The sequence below is a fragment of the Lathyrus oleraceus genome, chromosome 3 (genome assembly GCF_024323335.1).
Source record: "Lathyrus oleraceus cultivar Zhongwan6 chromosome 3, CAAS_Psat_ZW6_1.0, whole genome shotgun sequence".
In the NCBI taxonomy this organism is placed as follows: domain Eukaryota; kingdom Viridiplantae; phylum Streptophyta; class Magnoliopsida; order Fabales; family Fabaceae; genus Lathyrus; species Lathyrus oleraceus.
Window position 1 is genome coordinate 81,231,157 of NC_066581.1, and position 23,332 is coordinate 81,254,488.

A 23,332-nucleotide genomic window follows, 5' to 3' on the forward strand; every position below is an offset into this window, starting at 1 on the left:
AACTGTATTGTATTTATACAATTATATCATTTCAGTTGAATTCTATCTGCGATGAATATAAATACTACGCAACCCTTTGTGTGGGCTAGGAATGTAGCCCCCATATTTAATTGGTAAGAAAACGTTCCAACACTAGCAAAGTTGACTCTGCATTTGTAACTGCAAATAACTGCTTGGACATTTCCTGTGCCTAACACCAACATATGTGACGTTTAATTCCCTGACTATGATTAATTGTGTAGTTATATAACCAAGAACTAGAAACCCGTTATAGTTATCACTAGCAGGTTTGAAAACCAAATATGCAAATTGAAAATTTAAATTAAATGTTAGATTTGGTATTCCAAAGATTACAGCTGGAAAGTCTTGCCTTAGGTTTGGTATTCCTAAGATTACAACTTGAAAGTCTGTAACGTTAAGGCCTACACACCTTACCCAAACTCAAAACCGAAACTTCACTATGATGTATGAGTTTCTTTTCATCTACATAGGACACAAAAACTAGAACTTTTCATAGGCTAGGTACACGAACGTCCGGACTGTGAAGATGCTCCATTATCAGATCGGAAAAAACTTAGTCATGATGCGACTCTCCAACTAGTTTTTTTCACTAATCTTTTTGGATGACTCAGTATAACATGAAATGTTGCCATGGACAACACTATTTTGAACAGCTGATTTTAACCAATATATAATGTGTTGAAAAATGTTAGAAAGTGTGTGTTTTTTATGCATTGTCATTTTATACCGCTAAAAAAACTCACCCAAACATTATAATATTACTGTCCATTGAATCAAACTCCAAAACTGGTTCCCAAGTCCTGCCATGCCAAAATAAACTTCACCTAATATATCTAGCCTGCCATAATCCTTGACAGCAACCATACCTCATGCACCCTCCACTTCCTTGTTCTTCTATTTGCAACCGATTTTCCAAGCTAGTTTTGAAAATTAGAAAGAAAGAAAAAAAGGAAAACTAGTACACTTTTAATTAATGGCAAATTTATAATATTGTTCAACTTTAAAACAATTTTTTATTTCATTTTTTTCTTCAAAACTTAGTGATAAGTTCTTTGTCACTGACTCATCCCTCCAACTACCCTCTTTTCCTTTTTTATCACCCCCACGCACCTTTGAAGACAGCAATCCAAGAACAGGGACCAATGCACTAGCCACTTGGTACAAATTGTAGATAGAATTTTATCCCTCCAGAAAACTCCCTTGTCAGGGTAAATCACCACATACAAATGATTACAATATTACTCAGCACAAACATAAATTGAAGACACTGCAATTAAGTAGCAGAAAAACCACAAAATCAGCAGCAAACTTCTTTGTTGATATCAAGCCTTAATTTCTAGAACATAAGCACAATATTTAATGCACGGCCTATATCCAAGTACAGTGACCAATCCTATCAATTTTCAAATGGCAAATGACAGTTTCAGTCCATCGACTATAACAACACACATGGTCATATAATAGCATGTGCATACCAACCAAACCATCATTTCTCATATAATAACATGTGCATACCAACCAAACCAACATCTTACAGAAAGCCGCATCAGAACCAAATGAATTGTTAACAACAAAACATCCATCCACCCAACAGAGGCCACAATCCAATTCTTTTCATACAGAAGCATCAAAGTAAAGATAATATCTGCAGCTTAACAAATAACTTTCATACATCAAATCAGAAAAAATACCCAACTTTTTTCATACAGTAGCATCAAAGTACCCAACAGCAAAGAAGCCATCAATGACAAATCAATTTAATGCACAACAGAAAAGCACCCAGTTTGCACAGAAAATTGATTAAGGGAGAATTAAATTTATTGATCCTTGAGGGCCAAACAGAGACGGCGACAGACAAACTACATGACGGTAGATGCGCGCAGTGGAGACGAGACGAACAAAGACACGTGTAAAGTGAAACGTGACACGAATTCGCACAGACAAAGGCGCAAGAAAAAGAAAAACGCACAGCCAGGCGGGGGAGTACGAGTCGGGCAAATGGAACAAAGTTGCAAAAGTAGGGTGTGGCGGCTGCAGGACAGTGGTTGAGAAGATGAACAGTGGTTGGGTTTAGAGTTGGAGGTATGTAAAAAAATAATATTGGAGTGATCATATTCATAGCCACCTTAAGTCCTAACTAAGTTCCGCAACTGGCAGGGTACTAGCCTTGAGCTTACAATGGTATTTACAAATTCTCCATCGAGAACAGCTAGTGGCATAAACTTCGCCATCAGATTAAACTATTTCGTATATTCAACCGTTGACTAAACATATTTTGTTAAAAACAGAAACTCATCACAGTAAAACGCATGATTATATCAACAAACTTTAGGAGAAACAACAATACTCAGTATCAGTTTTCAGTAAATTTTAACAAAGTTATTATATCACAAACTGTGTTTATGGCTCTTGATATGAAAATTCTAGGCAACTAATACCCGGGAATAGTAATTCGTACAATTTTTCCTCACATTCATACCGCTAGATAAGCTACATTCCAAAAAATTCATAATGTTGTTGCTACATAGATAAGATGGCAGATAAGGGCCCCCATTGATCAACTGATGATAAGAGCATAAAATGATATTATCAGAACTCCCATGGGTCATGGCAGACATAGAATTTCGCAGTGCGGTATCTATTCAAATACTCAACTCTCTTTGCTAGTTACCAATAGGAAACATCAAGAACAAGTTATGAAACTTTAATGGAACAAATATTGTACTTGGGTAATTCCATACAAAATAGCATTCTAAGCTGACCAGATTAGTGATTGCCCTCAGGTGGTTGAGCATTGGCATTGTAACTTTCATAGCCTCCGGTTGATGGTGGTTGAGCGTTGGCATTGTAACTTTCATAGCCTCCGGTTGATGGTGGTTGAGCATTAGCATTGTAACTTTCATAGCCTCCGGTTGATGGTGCTGATGAATTGGTTGGATACATTGCTGATGAAACCATAGGAGGAGCACCATTGGAGGCTGGCGCTGATGAATTGGTTCCAGGAACCATCGGCGGGGGAGCTAGTGTCGGGGGCCTGGGTAGGGTATTTGCTTGACCAGGTACAGAGGGTGCTCCTGGTGGAGGTAAAGTTGGTGGCATGCCAGGTGCAGGATAATATCCTGTAAGTTCCAATAAAAGCCAGTTACACCACATGAATACAAGCACAATTTTTCTTAGGATTTTAATTTTGTAGAACCATAGATTTAAAAATTAAAAAAATGAGAAAAGCCAAACGGTTACTTAACATGGTTGGATTGAAATTGGTAATTCTCAAGAAAAAGGAAGCCAATTAAGTAATTTACAATGAACCGCCAACATGCTTAAAATCACATTCGAGGTAAACAGAATAAAAGAATAAACTATAACTGCATGTCAAATGCAGAAAACTAATGACTCAATGAAAACTACAGAAGAGTGGTAGAGATGATATCCACCTGGTGCCATGGGACCTGGCCTCGGCATAAGAGGTCTCATCCCTGGGAATAGTGGTTGACCACCAAGGCCTGGTGCACTTCCAGGAATTGGAAATCTTGGTGGTGGCAAGATGGGCATAGAAGGCCTTTGAGCCATCATGGGGTTAAAAGCTACACCAACTTGCTGAAACGCCGCAGCTTGCCCAAGATGTTCCTTAATCCTTTGATCAATTAAACTTTGTGTTTGTTGCTCTTCAAATTGCAGGTAGTAGGACCTCACATTTGCCTGAAACAATTAAAAGAAAGGCATAAACATCACAAATACAATATAGAGCACTTATCTTATGAAACGTGAATACAACCTCAGTCTCCAAATATAAGCTCCCTTTGAAAAATAAAAATGAATACTCCTAATTTGTCTTAGTGTGTGTTTGGTTCTACGGTAAAGATAATTGATTTAGAGTGAATTGATTTATAAAATTGATTTGTGCTAAAAGAGTTGAAGGCAAAATGATTTATGTTTGGATAAATTTCTACAAAAGTGATTGAATGGTAAATTTCAGTGTAAAAATCACGTTTAGACTCAAAAGCTACAAATCCTATCTTCAAGTAGAATCAATTATAAAAAGCATAATCAATTCTACGAGCAACCAAACATGTCAAAATCAATTCTACACACCCAGAATCAATTCTTAGTGCTCCAAACGTGAAACCAAACATAAACATATAGGAGATGAGAACTCAGAGTTTGACACATCCATACACATTAAAACACTGGCTACTTTTCTTTAACATGTGTGAAAAAAAAAGCAAAAAGAACTTAAAAGTATTTCAAATTTCATAGTACCTTGTGTTTGTAACCTGAATTATGCTGCTTTCTCACAGATGGCTGAAACAAACAAATAAAACAATTATGTCAGAAACATGAAAATATTCATGAAATTAAAATTTAAACCTAAACCATGTTATTGAAATTAAATATAAAGAAGATAAACTTAACCCTAAACACAATGACAAATCAGGTACCAGAATGAACTAAATAATCACAAAAACAAAAGAATAACAAAAACAATAGATTTGGGAATCAGCGAAAAAATGAGATTTTGTTGATATCTAAATGGGTATTTTGTGAAACTTACAGAATCGTGGGTCAAATAGGTATCGCAATAGTCACAATAGTACCTGCGAATTGGAACAAACGAATGAGTGAATGATTAATGAGTAATAGCGTGGATTGAATTAAGATGAAATTGAGAAGGAGAAGAAAGAGTACCGAGGCATCGCTGTTTGAATTGTATGGCTCCTTCTTCTTCCAGAGGTGAACTGATCAGTGATGATGATTCGGAGAAACTAAACAGAAAACCTCTACTTGATACGGTGTCGTGCGGGCAAATGGAAATTAAAACCCTAACTTTTTAAAGTGAAATGAACTACTTTACCTCATTAATAATAATAGCCGGTAGAAAGACACACTAATGTGTCAAACTTTTTATTTTAAAGAGTGAAATCTCAATTAAAAGGTTATTTGAAAAGAAAAAAAAAGAGACTAATTTAATTAAAAAATGTTGTCTCATTTAGATATTATGAAATTAGTGTGTTTCTCTATTTTAGAATGTGTGGTGATCGACATTCAACTTGTTTTCTTTTTCTTTTTGATGTGTTCTAAAGATTTTATTTATGTGTGTGTAATTTTCTCATCTCTTAGTTTCACAATTTCAATTCATTTAGTTAATGGTGTTATAAACATGGAATATGGTCATTAAACCTAATTATCCAATTCTATTGTGATTTGACTAAGATTGTCTTAAACTTTTAGAGGCCTTATTTAGTCATTGTTGATTTTTGACAAATGTGTATAGAGGTTTGATTTAGTTAGTTTAATCTTGACAAAATTTTGGATCATGTTCATTAGCCCATCTTGCACTCCTTAACAATCGGTCCTATTGTTGACTAAGCCTAGAATCTTGACAACCATGATAGACCTTAGTAGACTTGAGAGAGAAAATATCTTCTCTTATGTCTTCATTTGATTTCCAAAATGTTGACCACAATTATCGTGGTAATGATTCCTTGGACTTCCTCCTCAATTTTGCCCACTATTTTGGTTGACGCACATCTATATGAGAAACACTTTGTCACTCAGACCTTTTGGTCCCCATCCAAAACCATTTCACCATGGGTCATTCCACTTTATTTGTCAGCAATTATGCCATGTTCCTTGAAGACTATCTAAAGCCAAGCTAGATAGATATTTTAGTATTTATGACTCTCTAAAAAGAAGTCATTCCTACGTCTAATAGGACTTTGACACAATGGATGCATTACTATAAGGGGAGATCCTGACATTAATTGAAGAAACATCCTCCCTTCGGAAACTCTTTTTTAAATCATCCTCAACCAATGCATTATCCTTAGTTCTTCGAAGTTTATTGGGCCAAATGGCTTTACACTTAAGTTACTTATCACAAAGTTACTTGCGCCTTAAAGAGTAACAAGAACTTGATGATTACATGTAACCTAATCCTTGTTTAACTTCGTATTTCTAGGTTATTTTGCTTATATAGGTATAGATTTAGATGATTTTTAGTATATTTTATGCAAACCTGGATTTTTAGTATATTTTGTGCATATTGAGACCAAAAGTCAATCAAATTGAAGACTTGGTAGGAATTGCTTAAAGTTTGGAGTAAAACAAGGTTTAAAAAGTTGGGAATTCGGTAAGGATGGTAAGAAATACAGTTAATACATGTTTGAAAACACATGTGTGTGTAGCGGTAAATTCATGACCATCAAGCTATGGATAAACTTCACGTCAATAACACCAGAGTCGCCATCACGCTTTTATTATTTCCAAAGGAAAAGGGCAAAAGTACGAACAAAACCCAAAGATAAGAAGTTTTCAAATCAAAACTAATAAAATGTCAGAGATTACAGGTAAGGGGGTTGGTTACACAGAGGGAATGTGTTAGCACCCAAAGTATCCTAGGTACTCCTAGGGAGCCCTTTTTGTGTGTAAGTGATTTGGTCTAAATGATGTTTGATAAAATATAGAGTGAGGGATGAGAAAAGAATTCATTAATTATATTTTTGTGTTTGACAAGACCTTCGGTCTTGTGCCTACGTACCGACATAAAAATGAGGGATCAAAATCTCGTAGTTCATGGTAAAAATTTCAAAAAAAGTTGGTGCATTGATTTTAATCAAAAGTTTAATAAGAATGCACAAAAGGTCAAAGTTTTGAATGGGGTTGTTAGTTCTTTTTGTCTTTTTGAAATTAAAGTCAATCTGGTTAAGTTCATTTACAAATTTGATTAAAAAAAGATTTTAAAGTTCATCGGCATAGGACCAAACTTTCTAATCATTAAAATATGTCTAAGTTAGAAAACACAAGCAAAGAAAGTTTTTGAAAAGAAGGGGAGATTTTTTTGAAATTTAAGAAGTGGGAGGAGATGAAAAGATTATCCTAGACAAAAATTAAAAGTTAAGGGTTGAAAAGATCTGACCAATGGGATGCAATCCAACAGACAAGAATCTCATATAGAAACCCATTTTCCTTTGGACTTTAGCAGGCCACAAGCATAAACAATATCCAAGCAATTCTATGAAGGCCATGGCATCAAATAAAGATATCCAAGCAAGCAACTCCAATAACTAGCAGTCTTTAACTTCTTCTAATCCATCAGATGAAATATTCATTAATCAACTCAGAACAATCATCAGACATCAACAATAATAACAGTATAACAGGTAAGCACAAAGTCAAAGTGACAGATGAGTCAAAGTCCACTCAATATTTCTTGTGTCATATGAAACCTACAGGAAGGGATAACTCGGTCTCAGATAATGGCATTGGCCAAGTCCTTAAAGCATAGGGAAGTTGCATATCCTAAGTCCAAAAGTTCAGATCAAGTCTAACAATCCACCAGGATATTTTTTAGGGTTTTTGTTGTTATTAGGTGTTTTAAGGTCCTAAGGCCATAAACAAAATCAAAACAAAGCAGGAAATATATACAATCACATGATATGACTCAAGTGAGCAAAGTGAAAAGGACTGAAGCATAAACAAGTGACATGAAATGTAAATGGCAGATGAATGATAAATGACTGAAATTTAAATTGCATAAAGTAAATAACTTGAAAGTAAAAGTAAAATGAATAAAAGTTAGTCAAATGTTAGTGAAGAGTTTTAATTGTTAAGTCATTCTTTGAAGAACACCCAACCATTCATTCACAAATATGAATCCTTGAACCAAGACATCATCCATGAGAAAGGCTCCAACTTGGATGATTCAACAAGTATGCCACTAGCTCTCATGAAAGGAAAAAAGGTCAAGTCCTCACATAATGCCATGAAGAATGACAGACTTACAATCTCACTTAGTAGAATGATATGTCTTCTTGATCAAATTTAGCTCTATGTTAAGCAATCATAATTGGACTTATGTAGAAGTTATAACTATCTGAGGTCGGGCAATAAAAATATAGGTGTTAATACATGTTAGATATTTGGTACAAATAACCAAACTCCTAAAATATACCACACACTAAAAGAAATAGGGTGAATGACCTATCTTAGTCTGGCTCATGTTGATTCATCTTACACAAAGTCATTAATGAATCAACTAGTCATTAGACATGAAGAGATTTCATTGATCAATGATGGATTGGGGAAGAATAGAGATGAAGATGAAGAAGGAAGGGAAATATAATCCAAATTGATCACAGTAGGAATTTCGTCTGATCAATATTATTCGTTTATTTTGGGAGATGAAATGTACATTTCATCAATCCCCTAAATCCAATAATATTGGTCAAACAAAAGTCAAATCAACCATGATCAAGGCCAAACAGAAAGTCAATCATCAAAAGATCATAAAAATGGTTCAACATAATTTTTAAGCATTTATTCAATTAAAAATCAATTTAAAAATGAATTAAAATGCATTTTAATTTGAACAAAACCTCAAATCCCTTCAAAACACCAAATAAATGGCCAAGGGATTTATCTTAGGTCAAACAAGGTCAAAGAATCTTAGATAAAAAATTTCATGATTTTTGGAAAGTCATAAGTATTTTAAAACAATTAAAAATAAGTCCAAAAGCATTTAATTCATGAAAAATATCAAAATTAATCCAAAAAATAATTTTAATTTAAAATATGAAAGAGAAAAATATTTAAAGATTTTTGGTGAAAGTCCCATATTTTTTGGATTAAAAATGAATTAAACAAAATAAAGGGATTAAATGAAAAATCAGAACTAAAATAAAAATTCAAAAAAACAAGGCCCATCAGATCTCCCTCATTAATTGAGGTGGCGGATCTGATGGTCACGCGCTAGAGTGCACCAAACACCTGAGTCAACGCGTGCACACCAATGGTAATCAGAAATGAGGGTTGAGATTAAAACATGGACATAATACCAAAGGGTAGGAACCTTGCCAACACATCACTGGAGCCCTAGCCCCGATTGTCTTCTCCGTGGATCTCACCGGACTGGTCCACCATCAACCACCACTAAAATAAAAAGTGAGTACATCATTTTAAAGAAAAAATGCTCATGAGCTCGAATTTGGCCTCAATTTCTTCCAATTCCAAGTATATTGAAAGATACACGGATTTGAAATTTGAGGAGCATGATCTGGGTTGCTTTGATTTGGCCTCAAAGTAACTCAATCTTGTTTCCTATATTGGTAGGTCTTCAGACAACCAACAATCAATCAAAATAGTTGAGAAATGAGGAAGAATCGAAGAAGACAAGTTAGAGAAAATTCACCTTCGGGTAGCTTCAATTGAGCTTGATCTTGATCTGAATCCACTTGGTTCTTCCTCCTCTTGCTTGCAGTGACCAATTGAGATGAAAAAGGCAATGAATCCTTGGAGTTTGAATCTCAAAATAGAAGGTGAAATTCAAACTCGATTTCAAAGAAACCTTCAAGGAATTCTATGGAGTAGGTTCATAAATGGTTTGGTAAGGCTTGGGCTGTGTGTGTGTATGTGTGTGAAGTTCTGAAGCAATGCACTTCTATTTATAAGCTCGTGAATTTATTTCCACACCTTTTAAAAAAATAGTCAAAAATAGCAACCTTGGTTGCATGGTTGCATGGTTGCATGGCGTGTACAAGGCCCATTGAGTGATGCCAAATAGTCCAATATTACGTGTAAATCAACCTGAAATGATATCATGTGATCATGCATTATAGAAATGAAAATTGAACATTGATCTTACCAAATGAAGCCTTGTAAAGAACCCATGCACAAGTCCTTCAATTCTTGTCCAAATAAGGCGATCTTGGATATTTTGGAGAGGCGACATCAAGGGGAACAACTTTTGTGTTGAACACTTTTTCATTTGGAGCTTTGATCATAATGAATTTTGAGGTGAAAGTTTGAGAAATCCAACATGATTGAAAATTTTCTAAGTCCCAAGTCAGATGACCATTTCTTCCATATTGAATAATGTTTGCTATGAGCTTCAAATAAAAATGGTTCCTTCATCAAAGTTGTCGCTATTTCATTCCTATTCAATTTGGTCATAAATTTGACATCATTTGGATTTGGAATGAGTGAGTTATGTATTTTAGAAGTTGAGGAAAAATGCTTGTTCAATGGTAATGACCCAAAATGACCTATAATGTTTCCTTTTGGAATATTCCTTTTCAAGTAGAATTTGACATTTATAAAAGAATAAAAGTTGGATAAGATATCTTAAAATTAATCATGAAACTTGGATGACCTTCATATCATAAAAATTGGACAAGTTATGGTCCTTGGAAGTTGACCTTATAACTAGGGCTCAGACAAAATGACCTATAATCTTTCACCATAAAAAATGACTTTCCAAGAAAAATTAGCTTTTGATGCCAACATAAGAGTTATTTGTAATGTCATAAAGAGTAACGTTTATCTTGGAATCATTTTCATATTACAAAAATTGTAGGAGATAAGGTCTAGGGAACCCTAGTTTTGACCAGTTGACTTTCTCTTGTCAACTTCTTTGACCCAACTTGCAAACTTGAAGTTTATTTGATCTTTGGGACTCATGGAGGATAATATATGTTTGGGATGATTTAAAATTAAGTATCCCTTTATATCTATGACCAAATTTTGAAGAAACTTGATGAGGGAGTCACACAAGATACTCAGATGAATTAGGGCTTCCAAGGTCAACAAGCTTCAAACTCTTGATGAATTCTTGATCAAATTGGAAAATTAAGGACATGGGGATCCATATATGATGTTTAGAACCAATGTGAACCATTGTTGGATTGATCCCTTTCACTTAGGGTCTCAAATCCTAGTTGTGAACTTGGTAGAGGCACAGATGGACACACACACACACACCTACAAAAGAAACAAAGACATACATAAACATATTTTTGGTATTTTGGTTAGCAAACAAAGAAAAACAAAGTGTGATACAATAAAATGTGCTTGGTGATCTCTCCCAATACAAGTCCAATGAATGGGGGGTAAGGAGGATGTCAAGGTATGATCCCAAAGCCAATGCAAATGATGAGATACCATGAGGGATCTTAGGGTCAAAATTAGGGTCTTACAGCTGCCCCTACTTAAGGACGTTCTAGCCGAGGATGTGAAGGTTAAAATATTTGTATCAACTCAGCAGAATGGACTTAAATAACAACATCTAAAAACAAATTTTGGTCCCTAAGAGACCTCATGATACATATGTTATGAATGCAAAAATAATCTTTGTGGGGAGTATATTGCCACAAAGGAAAAGAATCCGGAGAGACTGAAAGTCCACAGGAGCACAACGCATTCCATAAGGAAAAAATACAGGGGAGACAGAGACTCTAGGGATAAAAGATATGCGTAGGCCAGGCTACGACTTGAGAACTACTGAAGACACGAGAGGTCTTCCCTAAAAATAAATCAATGGAAAGACTTAGTTGGGGAGAAAGGAAAGCTTCATGTATTGGGATAACACCAATACAACAAGAAACACCTGTTGGGGAAATGCATAAATCAGAGAAAAAATGAAATACTCCAACGCAAAAGGGGACTGGCGACTTCACTGGGGAAATACGCACTCAAACTGAACTGTGGAAGAAAAACTTCAAATCAGGAGTAAAAGAGATATATTATCTACCACCGGTTACTGGGTAAGAAGACTAATACACTCAGACAGAGGGACATCCGTTACGGGTTAGGGTAAACATATTAAGGATGACTCGCTGAGGAAAATGAGGCATATTCATTACCGATTACTGGGTGAGAATGACCTACTGGAAAATATGTCAAATGGGATTTACAACTACCTGTTATTGGGCAGAAGACCGAAGAGAGAGTATCCATCACTGGTTAAAGTGAACATATCAAGGATAAACTCGCAAGGAAGAATATTCGTTATCGGTTAAGATGAACATATCAAGGATAAGTTGCCGGGAAAAAAAGGGTTTACAACTATCCGTGGGGATAGAAGATCAAACAAAGATAAAATCCATTACTGGTTAAAGTGAACATATCAAGGATAAACTCCGAGGGGATAATATGATTTATATCTACCATTCACTGGGTAGAATATCGCAAATAGGAATTACAACTACCGGTTACTGGGTAGAAGACCGAAGAGAGAGTATCCATCACTAGTTAAAGTGAACATATCAAGGATAAACTCGCAAGGAAAAATATTCGTCACCGGTTAAGATGAACATATCAAGGATAAACTACCGGAAGAAAAAGGGTTTACAACTATCTGTGGGGATAAAAGACCAAACAAAGACAAAATATGTCACTGATTAAAGTGAACATATCAAGGATAAACTCTGAGGGGAGAATAGGATTTATATATACCACCTACTGGGCATAATACCACAAATAGGAATTACAACTACCGGTTACTGGATAGAAGACCGAACAAAGAGAAAAATTGTCACTGGTTAAAGTGAACATGTCAAGGATGAACTATTCTAGGGGAATATAGGAATTATAACTACCTTTTTACTGTGTAGAATACCAAACAATAAGAATATCCGTCATCGGTTAGGATGAACAATATCAAGGATAAACTTATCGGGGAAACGAAAAACGAATCCACTAGAGAAAATCAAAGAAGTAAATTACCTTTTACCAATTACTGGGTAAATTAACACAGGAAGAGTACTCATCATCAAGAGGAATATTACCAGTTACTGGGTAATAAACTCTCAGGGGGCCAAAAGATCTATCTAGGTAAGTGTTTGTGTAAGCCCTAGAGGCCAATATTTTTGGTACTTGTATCGAATTATTTATTAATAATAAAAGGCTTTTTCTTTATTATGTTTATTTAATAAAGTCCCTAGAATAGCTAGTCCATTTAATGTATCAAGTATGACTTAATCATGAGATCTCATTAAACATAAGGGCATTATTCTTAAAGTATATGTAGTCGAGCTTTGTTGTAAAGTGGGATAGCATTAAAGCATTAAGACTATTATGTATATAGACTGATGATCACATCTCATGGATCATGGATAAGGAGTTATCAAGTCTTAAACACAGGTATGAATTTTAAGAGTAATATTTATACTGGATTGACTCGCTATGAGAATACTATATAGAATGTTATGCAAAGTGTCATAAGTTATTCTCATGGTGATAGTGGTGTATACCACCCTTCGACCTGAAACCACTATGGACCCTAGATGTAGAGTCGAGTGCCTTATTGTTGATCAAACATTGTCCGTAACTGGATGACCATAAAGACAGTTGATGGGTACTCCACGAAGCATGCTGAGGGACATGAGTGACCTAGATGGAATTTGTCCATCCTGCGTAACAACATAAATGTCTAAGGGCCCAATATTGAACTGGACAAGGATGACACAGTTTATGCCTTGTGTTCAATATAGACATAAGGGAAAAAGGGTAATTGTACACATAAGTATTATCACAAAAGGATTTGTCAAATCACATGACATTTTCGTGTCTTGGGTAGCAGTGATGTGTTGCTAGATACCGCTCACTATTTATTATGTTAATTACGTGACTTAATATAATTACCAATGTCGTGAGAACCTACAGGGTCACACACAAAAGGACGAATTGATGAGAGATAGAGTAAATAAGGAACACCGTAAGGTACGGTGCACTTAAGTGAGTTGTAGAACATCGTAAGGTATGTTGCACTTAAGTAGAAGACGAAATATGGTAAGGTACCACGCGCTTAAGTGATTTTGGTATATCATAAGATATGAGCCACATACACTTAAGTGAACTTTTTAGCTTGCAGTCCACACAAGTGGTTCTATAAATAGAACCCTTGTGCAGAAGCATCTAATTAGCTAAAAAAATCGTTTCTCTCTCATTCAAAGCCTTCATTCGTAGTAGCTAACACTGAGACTGAAGGATTCTATTCGTGTGGACTGAGTAGAGGCGTCGTCACCATTCAACGTTCGTGATCACTCCTTCGATCTGCATCAATGGTTTCCATCGCCACAAGAGGTAATGATTCTATCACTGATCATGCCCATTCGTAAGAATCACTAAAGGAGAAAAATTTAATTTCCGCTGCGTTTTGGATCACTATTCTCCTTCAGTGGTATCAGGGCCACTTACGAAACCATGCATCTGATAGTTGATTATTTTTTGTATTTTCTGTATTAATACGATTAAAATACAGAATGAATCAAAGAATAATCGAGTAATTAAATTTGGCATCATATGTGTACGACTTGGATGATTGATGTTAACTATGCTTCGGAATCTGACGTTAGTATGGTGAACAAACGATACATCGATCGTCCATAGGTTACACAATTGAGATCGATCAAGTTATATATATGATATAAGTAATTCTGATGCAAAATACGGTATATATGATATATTGTTTCTCTTTTGTTCATTCAAACACTTAATGGTTGTATTCCTTTGAGCGATCAATGATCATTTTCTTCGGAATCCGATGAAAGTATGGTGAATCAATGACGTGTTAATCAATCATACTGAATTAACAATCGAGATATGTTTGAAGGTATGAAATTGGTGAATTAGGGTTCATGACGGTACAAGGGTTGTGTTGTCAAAGAGTTGTGGGATTAGGATTGTGATTGTGCAAGAGTTGTGCTAACTCTGCGTAGTGTGATCGGTCGCCGAAATTTAATTTGGTTTATTTAATTAATATAATTTTAATTAATAATAATAATTTTTTTATTATTATTTTCTTGTGGTGATCGATTATGGCCTTAGTTTTCCTTTATTTTGTTTTGGGATTTTAAAATACGACCTGCGTGTCGTGCCTCTCTTTTAATCTCTTAATGTAACTTCTTTTCTGATCTCACTCCCTCGTATGTAAAACAAGTTTCTTTTATGTAATTTAATGTTATGAAGAAAGAGAAAAATACAATATCAAAGGAGGACAACCTTGAAGATCTTGCTTGGAGAAGCTTAGATCATTATTAGGTTAGCTTAGGTTCTCTCATTGACTTAGGAGAACAATTGCGCTAGGGGCCATAACTGTTTCATTTTGTATGTATGTTGATGCATGTGAGAGAGGATTTATATGATAAATAAGCTGGTGAGATCAGAATAATTGCAAATTCTCTAAATTAAATATTAAGTTTATGTTTTCCATGTTTTAATACTCATCAAGACTAGTATCGAATAATGTAGGTTTCGCCTACGCGAGGTGCATATTCTATATTAGTAAGGTGCGATAGGATAATTGTAATATCCAATTGCTAAAACAATGGGTCAAAATTAACTAAACAAATTATAATAAGATTATATATGTTTAGAAGAAAGAGTTGGAAATGATCCATGTGATGAATTGCAATAAGGAGTTATTCACCCAACTAAAATATTCGAGAGTTGTATTAGATACAATTGGAAGGAGTTCTTACCTAAATAACCTAGTTTTATGTAATCCGCCTACGCGGACTTAAAACAAAGTGAAATGTGGATCTAGACCCACTAGAAAATCTTCCAACGGGATTTTCCGAATCAAATAGTGAGGGTCATTTATTTTGAGTAAAATAGTGGGAGCATATTTAATTAAAGGCCTAATTAAATATGTTATTGATACTTAGATTTTCATTATTTTCATGTAGATTACCATGACAACAAACACCTCTAACAACATTTTGCGATCAATCCTTGATAAGGAAAAATTGTCTAGGACAAATTTTCTGGATTGGCACTGAAATCTGAGGATTGTCCTCAAACATGATAGAAAGCTATATGTCTTGGAGTAACCTGTTCCTGAAGAGGAACCTCCTAGTTCTGCACCTAAGGCAGAAAGAGATGCTTATAAGAAGCATGTCGATGATGCCAATGAAACTGCTTTCCTCATGCTAGCTACCATGAACTCAGAGTTGCAAAAGCAACATGAGAACATGGCAGCGTTAGATATGATCAAACACCTGAAGATGTTCTATCAAGAGCAGGCAAGGCATGAAAGGTTTGAAGTTTCAAAAGCCCTTTTTCAAGGCAAGTTAGCTGAGGAAGCCCTTGTAGGTCCCCATGTGCTCAAGATGATTGAGTATGTGGAGAACCTTGAGAGGTTGGGTTTTCCCCTCAGAAAGGAACTTGCGACTTATTTGATCTTGCAATCGTTTCCAGATAGATTCAGTCAATTTGTCCTTAATTTCAATATGAATGATATGGATAAATTTCTTCCTGAACTGCTAGCCATGTTAAGAACTGCTGAGCAGAATCTGAAGTCAAAAGGAAAGTCCATTCTGATGATCGAAAATGGAAAGAGACAAAACAAAAGACCCACCAAGCAGGGTGATAAAGGGAAAGGCAAGGAAGTTGCCAAACCCAAACCCACTGCTCCTACTTTGAAGCCTAGTGGAGGCATAACAAAGGAAGGCACCTGCTTCCATTGCGGTAAGACCGGACACTGGAAGAGAAATTGCCCAAAGTACCTGGAAGATGAGAAGAATGGAGTAGAGACTTCAATTTCAGGTATTTTTGTTATTGAAATTAATTTATCTACTTCTGCATCATGGGTATTAGATACTGGATGCGTCTCTCACATTTGTACCAATGTACATGGGCTAAAAAGAAGTAGAGATTTGGCAAAAGGTGAAGTTGACCTACGAGTTGGCAATGGAGCAAAGGTTGTTGCTTTAGACGTAGGAACTTATGTATTAATTTTACCTAGTGTTTAATAATTCAGTTAGAGAATTGTTATTATATACCTGCAATTAACAGGAATATTGTTTACGTTTCTTGTTTAGACAAGTTTGGTTTTTCATTTATAATAAAGAACAATTATTGCTCCATTTATTTGAATGATATGTTCTATGCTATAAATGAACAATGGACTATATGTCATTGATCTTGAAATGCCTATTTATAACATTAATACTAAAAGGATGGAACCTAATGAGTTAAATCCAACTTACCTTTGACATTGTCGATTAGGCCACATAAATGAGAAACGCATTTCCAAACTCCATAAAGATGGACTCTTGGACTCTTTTGATTATGAATCATATGAGACATGCAGATCTTGTTTAATTGGAAATATAATAAAGTCTCCATTCACAGGAAAAGGTGAAAGAGCTAATGATCTTTTGGCCCTCATACATATTGATGTATGTGGACCATTGAACATACCAGTCAGAGGAGGTTTTCAGTACTTCATCATATTTACTGATGATTTCAATAGATATGGTTATGTGTATTTAATGAAACAAAAATCAGAGTCCTTTGAAAAGTTCAAGGAATTCACGAATGAAGTACAAAACCAAATAGGTAAGAATATTAAAACTCTTCGATCAGATCGAGGTGATGAGTGTTTAAGCCTAGAGTTTGATGACCATCTGAAAGAGTGTGGGATCCTATCCAAACTTACTCCTCCTGGAACACCCCAATGGAATGGTGTATCTGAGAGAAGAAATTAAACCTTATTAGACATGGTCCGATCCATGATGAGTCACGCCGATCTTCCAAACTCCTTTTAGGGACATGCACTATTGACAACAGCTTACACACTTAACCATGTTTCATCCAAAAAGGTTGAGAAGACACCATATGCGATATGGAGTGGTAAGAAATCACATATGTCTTACATGAAGATTTGGGGTTGAGAAGTTTATGTGACACAACAAATTTTAACTAAGCTTGAGCCCAAGTCTGACAAATGCTTATTTGCGGGATATCCTAAAGAAACAAGAGGGTATACTTCTACAATCCTTCTGAGGGCAAAATGTTTGTTGCTCGAACTGGAGTTTTCCTAGAAAAGGATTTTATTTCCAAAGGAATCAGTGGGAGGAAAGTAGAGCTTGAAGAAATTCAATAATCACTAAGCATTGATACACCTATGGAGGAATTAGAGCAGGAAACACAAGTAGTTGTGGAAGAGCAAACTGCTCAAGTAGAACAAGACCATCATAGGTCAAGCAGGATGCGTCACATACCTGAGATATATGGATATCTCATAACTGATCAAGGTGATGTATTACTCATGGATCAAGATGAGTTTGTGACCTACCAAGAGGCCATAACTGGTCCCGAGTATGAGAAATGGCTAGAAGCCATAAAATCTGAAATGGATTCCATGTACATAAACCAGGTTTGGACCTTGGCAGAGCCTCCTGTAGGAGTTAACCCTATAGGATGCAAGTGGATCTTCAAAAGGAAGACTGACATGGATGGTAAGACACATACCTATAAGGCAAGACTGGTTGCAAAAGGATATAAACAAATTCATGGGGTTGACTACGATGAAACCTTTTCACCAGTTGCAATGCTTAAATTTGTTCGAATTTTACTTGCTATCGTTGTTGGTGCTAGCGGAAATATACTTGAACGTATCGCACGCTCGAACATACAACAGGTTCGCCATCGAACTTTATTTATCCCCAAAGGGAAGGGAAAACATCGATAAAACCCGGGGGAAATAGATATGATGGGTAAGGAAGTCGGTTATGCAAGGGGAAGGTATTAGAACCCCAAAAATCCATGATACTCCATGGGAACCGTTTTGATCATTCTCGCTCAAATGGGTGTGATATCTAAAGATTACTCGTAAAAGAATGGGGAAAATGAAAAGAAATAGATAAAGTGCTTGATGAGGATTAGGGCCCTCATGCCTACGTATCCTCATAGTGCAATGAGAAATTCAGAGCTCCGTAGTTCAAAGAACTAGTGGTGGGAGGTGAAAAGAAGTTGTGATAAAGGTATGGTCTGAACCAAAGGATATTATAATTTTAACTCCAACAAGGGGTGAAAATGTTAACCCAGGAGTAAAACTGGTATGAACCAATAAGTGAGGGCCTACAACACTGTATTGGAATAACCGAAAAAAGAGTGAATTAAGTGTTTGATTACATAGTACAAACAACTCTTGGTTCATAAAGAGATACAAGATGGAGCATAAAGGTATACTATATTTGGCTTAAAGAATAGGGGATATCACATGAAGTGAATGAAGGTAGCATAATGAATGTAATATGGAGATGAACGAAATAAGGTGACCGAAGTCACCGAAATGAATATCTGGTGATAAGTGACTGAAGAGGTATAGTTTGAAACTGAGAGTCAAGGTATATTGGAATCCATAGGAGAAATGAGATTTGTACCATAGAGGAAAACAAGCATATTGGCTAAAAAGAAGGAATTAAATGTCTGGCAATAAGCCAAACAACTCTAGGTACAAAAACTGACTGATCATTAGGCGTCCTAAAAGGATGTATATCGACTCCAAAGAAAGTGTATTTCGATGTCAAAGGAATAATATGTCACTGGGTGAACGATTTATGATCGACGTTAGGTAATGAATCATGAAAGATATGAATGGTGCCCTAAGGCGGAAGGAGGAATAATTAGAAATATGCTCGCCAAGGATTCACATCCTCGTGCTTATGTATTCTCATTGTGCAATGAGAAAGTCAAAGCAATTGTAGTTCGAAACTACAAGAACAAAGAAAGATATTGAGAGTGATGAAAATTATAACTTGCACCAACATAATGGTATTAAGGGAACTCACAAAATAACTGGCTTCGAACCCAAGAGCAAAACTGGTGTTAACCAACAAGTGAGGGCCTACAACACTAGTGGAATGACCAAAAAAAGATTGAATTAAGTGTTTGATTGCATAGCACAAACAACTCTTGGTTCACAAGGCGGGATGTTCATTAGGCGTCCTAAAAGAATGGATATGAGACCCACAATAAAGTATTGTTGGGTGCAAGGAAGAATGTATCACTTGCTGGGGTACAAACAGTTAGAGATCAAAGAAGAAGAATATCTTGGATCCATGAAGGAATAAACTTTGAACCGAAGAGCGAAAGAGGTATTGATTATGATGTGGAGGAAACTAGGCATATCCACTCCTATCATAACCAGAAACAAAGCGAATTAAATGTTTGGGGACAGTCCAAACAGCTCTTGGTTCACAAGGTGGACTATTCATTATGCATCCTAAAAGGATGAACATGGAAACCAAGGAAAAGTAGCATTCGATCTCAAAAAGATGGTATTGATTGAATGAATGAAGAATGATTGATTAAAAATAAATAGGGTAGATTGATAGATAAGGTAGCTCGCAAAGAAACTGGGTTCTCCTGCCCACGTACCCTCATTGTGCAATGAGGAAATCAGAGCTTTCATAATTCAGCCCACTAGGGCTGAAAGCAAGATGATTGAGGAGGAAAAAGAAGAGATGATTGATTGAAATGATTAGAATGGAGAGTGAACATACTTGATATTTGTTTGATAAGAATCACACTAAAGTCTATGAGTAAAGGTGGATACGATAAGCAACGAGTCAAACGTCTCGCACCCAAAGACATCCAGAATTAGTGTAGGAAAGCTCCAGTCTCATTCCTTCCTTACCATTTAAGGCTAATGGCACATAATTCTCATCCTAACTTTCAAGTGGAGAGAGAAGAATATTTGTTGTCTTGTGTTGATGAATACCTTATCAATCGTTCGATTTGAATTGCACTAAAGTCTATGGATAGAGATGAATACGATTAGCACTGGGTCATTCGTCCCATACCCAAAGATACTCAGAATGGGGGTAGGAATTCTCTAGTCCCACTCCTTCTATATTGCTTAAGGCTCGTGTTGTACAACTTGACTAATGATTGATAAGTTATTGATGTAGCATTTGCTTATTGCATTGCTTTGTGAATGGAGACTTGCCAATCATATGATTAGAATTGTGTTAAAGTCTATGAATATAAGAGAATACGATGAGCGCTGGGTCATTCGTCCCATGTCCAAAGATACTCAGAATGGGGGTAGGAATACTCCAGTCTCACTCCTTCTCTATTGCTTAAGGCTTATGCCACACAATTCCAACTTTGAATTAACAAGCTTTTGCAGTTTCCACCTTTGAAGCATTTGTATATCCGCTGCTTGGTATGACTGAAGATGCCTTGATCGAGAATCTGCCTTGAGGCTTCGAGCTCCACAATTTAAAAATAAGTCTTATTAAGTGACCACGAGTCTTTTGGTCATCAAATTAGACTATGGGATTATACAAGTTCAAAGGATTTAATTAACAAAAATTGCTTTTGATCAATTTAATCATGGGTTTGAAGTGATTTGGAATTTTTGGTTAAAACTTAATCTAATGGTTAGAATTGATCAAACTAGCATAAGGGAGCATGTTATGGTTGATTAAAGTTGATAAAAACCTATGTTAAAAATCCTAAGGGAACATGTGCATGTTAATCAATGTCTCGATCAAAAAATCTATGTTAATTCTATTCCTAAGGGAACATGTTAATGTTGAGACTTTGGATTATTATTCTAAGTTAAATTCTAATCCTAAAGGAGCATGTGATTATATGAGTAAAATGTCCAAATATACCCCTTAAGGGTAAACTGGTCTTTTTCCAAATTAATGATTATTGAATCTATAATCCTAATCATGAAAATTCTAGTTGAACTCCTAATTGATCTAATTAATCTAAATTCTATCAATCAAAGTTAATCAATAAAACCAAATAACAAACAAAACAAATAAAATAGTGTGGGCCTTTGCAAAACAGAGGGTGTGTTGGCTTGATTTGGATGTGCAGGGAAAAGAGAGCAAAACAGAGTCTAATATGCATGGGCTTCAGGTGCCAAAGTCCAATGCCAGACAATCCCTTTTCAGCCAGGGGGTGCAGCAGGAAAAATGGTGTGAGGAAAAACTGCATTGTATTGGGCTTAGAATGTGACAAGCCCAATCAGAAAATAAGCCCCAAAGATTAGGAGCCGTGCTTGGAAAAAACCAGAAAAATTTGAATGTACACGCCTTTTTCCATGACATTTCAGATTGTCAGTGTCGGAGCTCCATCGTGGACCACCGTGCCGGAAATCGCTTCCGGCGACGGTGGCTATCGGAAATGAAAAGCAGGGACACCTCCATCTTCGTCTCCACCTCCCGAACAAGGATCCACTATCCAACTCCTCTAATTTCTGTTCTAAATCCAATAATGAGACCAAATCCTCAAGAATCCCTAAGAACTTATATCTAAAATACTCCCCTATGAACAACCAAATCCTCAAGAATCCCTAAGAACTTATATCTAAAATACTCCCCTATGAACAAGATTCGGAGCTCCTCATGATAGGGGTTTGTAATAGCATGGTGTAATGTTTAGCATAACAACCAAAATGCAATGAAAAAAAGGACCTACCTCCGAAGCTGAGAATTGCTCCGACGAGGGTTGATCAGAGAAGATGATGACGGAAAATCACTTGTACAAGAAGGTGAAGTATTGCCTTTATCTTCCTCTGACTTGCTTGTTTTCTGAATCTTCTTCTTCACAAATATTGTAGTATGATGAGGTTAAGCTCACTCTTCTTGAAGCTTCAATGGAGTTTTGCGAAATTGAGCTTTGAGTGTGGGAGGGAAAGGATTCAGAGAAAGATTGCATAGAATTGAAGGTGATGAATGCAAAAGTGTAGAGAGTAGAGAAAAGTGAAGTCTTCAAATGATGGTGAAGATGAGAATTTATAGAGATTAGGCTTGGGATCAATGAGGCTTGGTGCCGTTGCCGGGGACCAACTTCGTCAAATTTCGTACCCTGTTGTTACACCATCTAGACTAAGGCATTATTAGCCGGTAAATGCGAAGAACCTGTAGTACCAGAAATTTAGTAGATCCTTTAGCGGAACCCGAACATTACACTCGTACACGCCTCTTACTCATCCGAATTAAGAAAGTTATGGCCGAGAATCGCGACCGGAGACCTCTTAAGGAATTTGCCCAACCCTCTGACGAGGAACCTAGTTCGAGTATAGTAAACCCCCTTATTCCTGCCAACAATTTCGAACTAAAACCGTCTTTGTTGCAATTAGTGCAACAGAACCAATTCGCGGGTCTCGCTACTGAGAACCCAAATCAACATTTAAAAGTTTTTATCCAACTGACCGACACTTTTAAATCCAACGGTGCTTCACCTGATGCGATCCGTTTGAGATTATTTCCTTTCTCCCTCAGGGATAAAGCACGTTCATGGTTAGATTCACTTCCAGCTAATTCAATAACTACCTGGGAAGACCTTAAGAGAGTATTCCTTGCTAGATATTTCCCCCTAGTAAGACTGTTGTTCTTCGAAACCAAATAACTAGATTTACTCAAAACCAAGGAGAATCGCTTTTTGAAGCTTGGGAGAGATATAAAGAGCTATTAAGAGTCTGTCCACACCATGGCCTAGAACAATGGATGATCGTTCATACCTTCTACAATGGACTCCATTATAACACCAAGATGAGCATCGACGCTGCCGCAGGTGGCGCACTGATGAACAAACCTTACTCTGAAGCTTGTGACCTAATTGAGGATATGGCCCAAAACCATTACCAATGGGGAACTGAACGAGCATCAATAGAGAAAAAGGAGACCCAAGGTGGAATACATGAGATAAGCTCTCTGGACATGATGCAGGCGAAAATGGACGCTTTAGCCCTTAGGATCAAACATATGTCTACAAACACTAACACCGC

General features: G+C 36.2%; 1 protein-coding gene and 1 non-coding gene across 2 annotated transcripts; both read right to left on the reverse strand.

Annotated features, from left to right (window-relative positions):
* Positions 1-2,316: 2,316 nt before the first annotated feature.
* Positions 2,317-4,899, reverse strand: LOC127125457 (U1 small nuclear ribonucleoprotein C). The gene is made up of 5 exons (XM_051054231.1): positions 4,708-4,899; positions 4,574-4,616; positions 4,282-4,323; positions 3,456-3,720; positions 2,317-3,140 (listed from the first exon to the last, which is right to left on the reverse strand). The coding sequence occupies exons 1-5, from the start codon at positions 4,713-4,715 to the stop codon at positions 2,788-2,790; spliced, it is 711 nt and encodes a 236-aa protein (XP_050910188.1). The 5' UTR covers positions 4,716-4,899; the 3' UTR covers positions 2,317-2,787.
* An 18,035-nt stretch (positions 4,900-22,934) lies between these two features.
* LOC127133050 (small nucleolar RNA R71) lies at positions 22,935-23,041 on the reverse strand. Its single transcript, XR_007807045.1, has one exon. It is a non-coding gene; the product is annotated as a small nucleolar RNA R71 (small nucleolar RNA).
* Positions 23,042-23,332: the final 291 nt, after the last annotated feature.

What these genes read in the sequence shown, in the direction of transcription:
- LOC127125457 (XM_051054231.1), bottom strand. An exon ending in CCTATTTGACCCACGATTCT is followed by an intron (nt 4,324 to 4,573) that starts GTAAGTTTCACA and finishes TGTTTGTTTCAG; the next exon opens with CCATCTGTGAGAAAGCAGCA. An exon ending in GCCAGGTCCCATGGCACCAG is followed by an intron (nt 3,141 to 3,455) that starts GTGGATATCATC and finishes TGGAACTTACAG; the next exon opens with GATATTATCCTGCACCTGGC.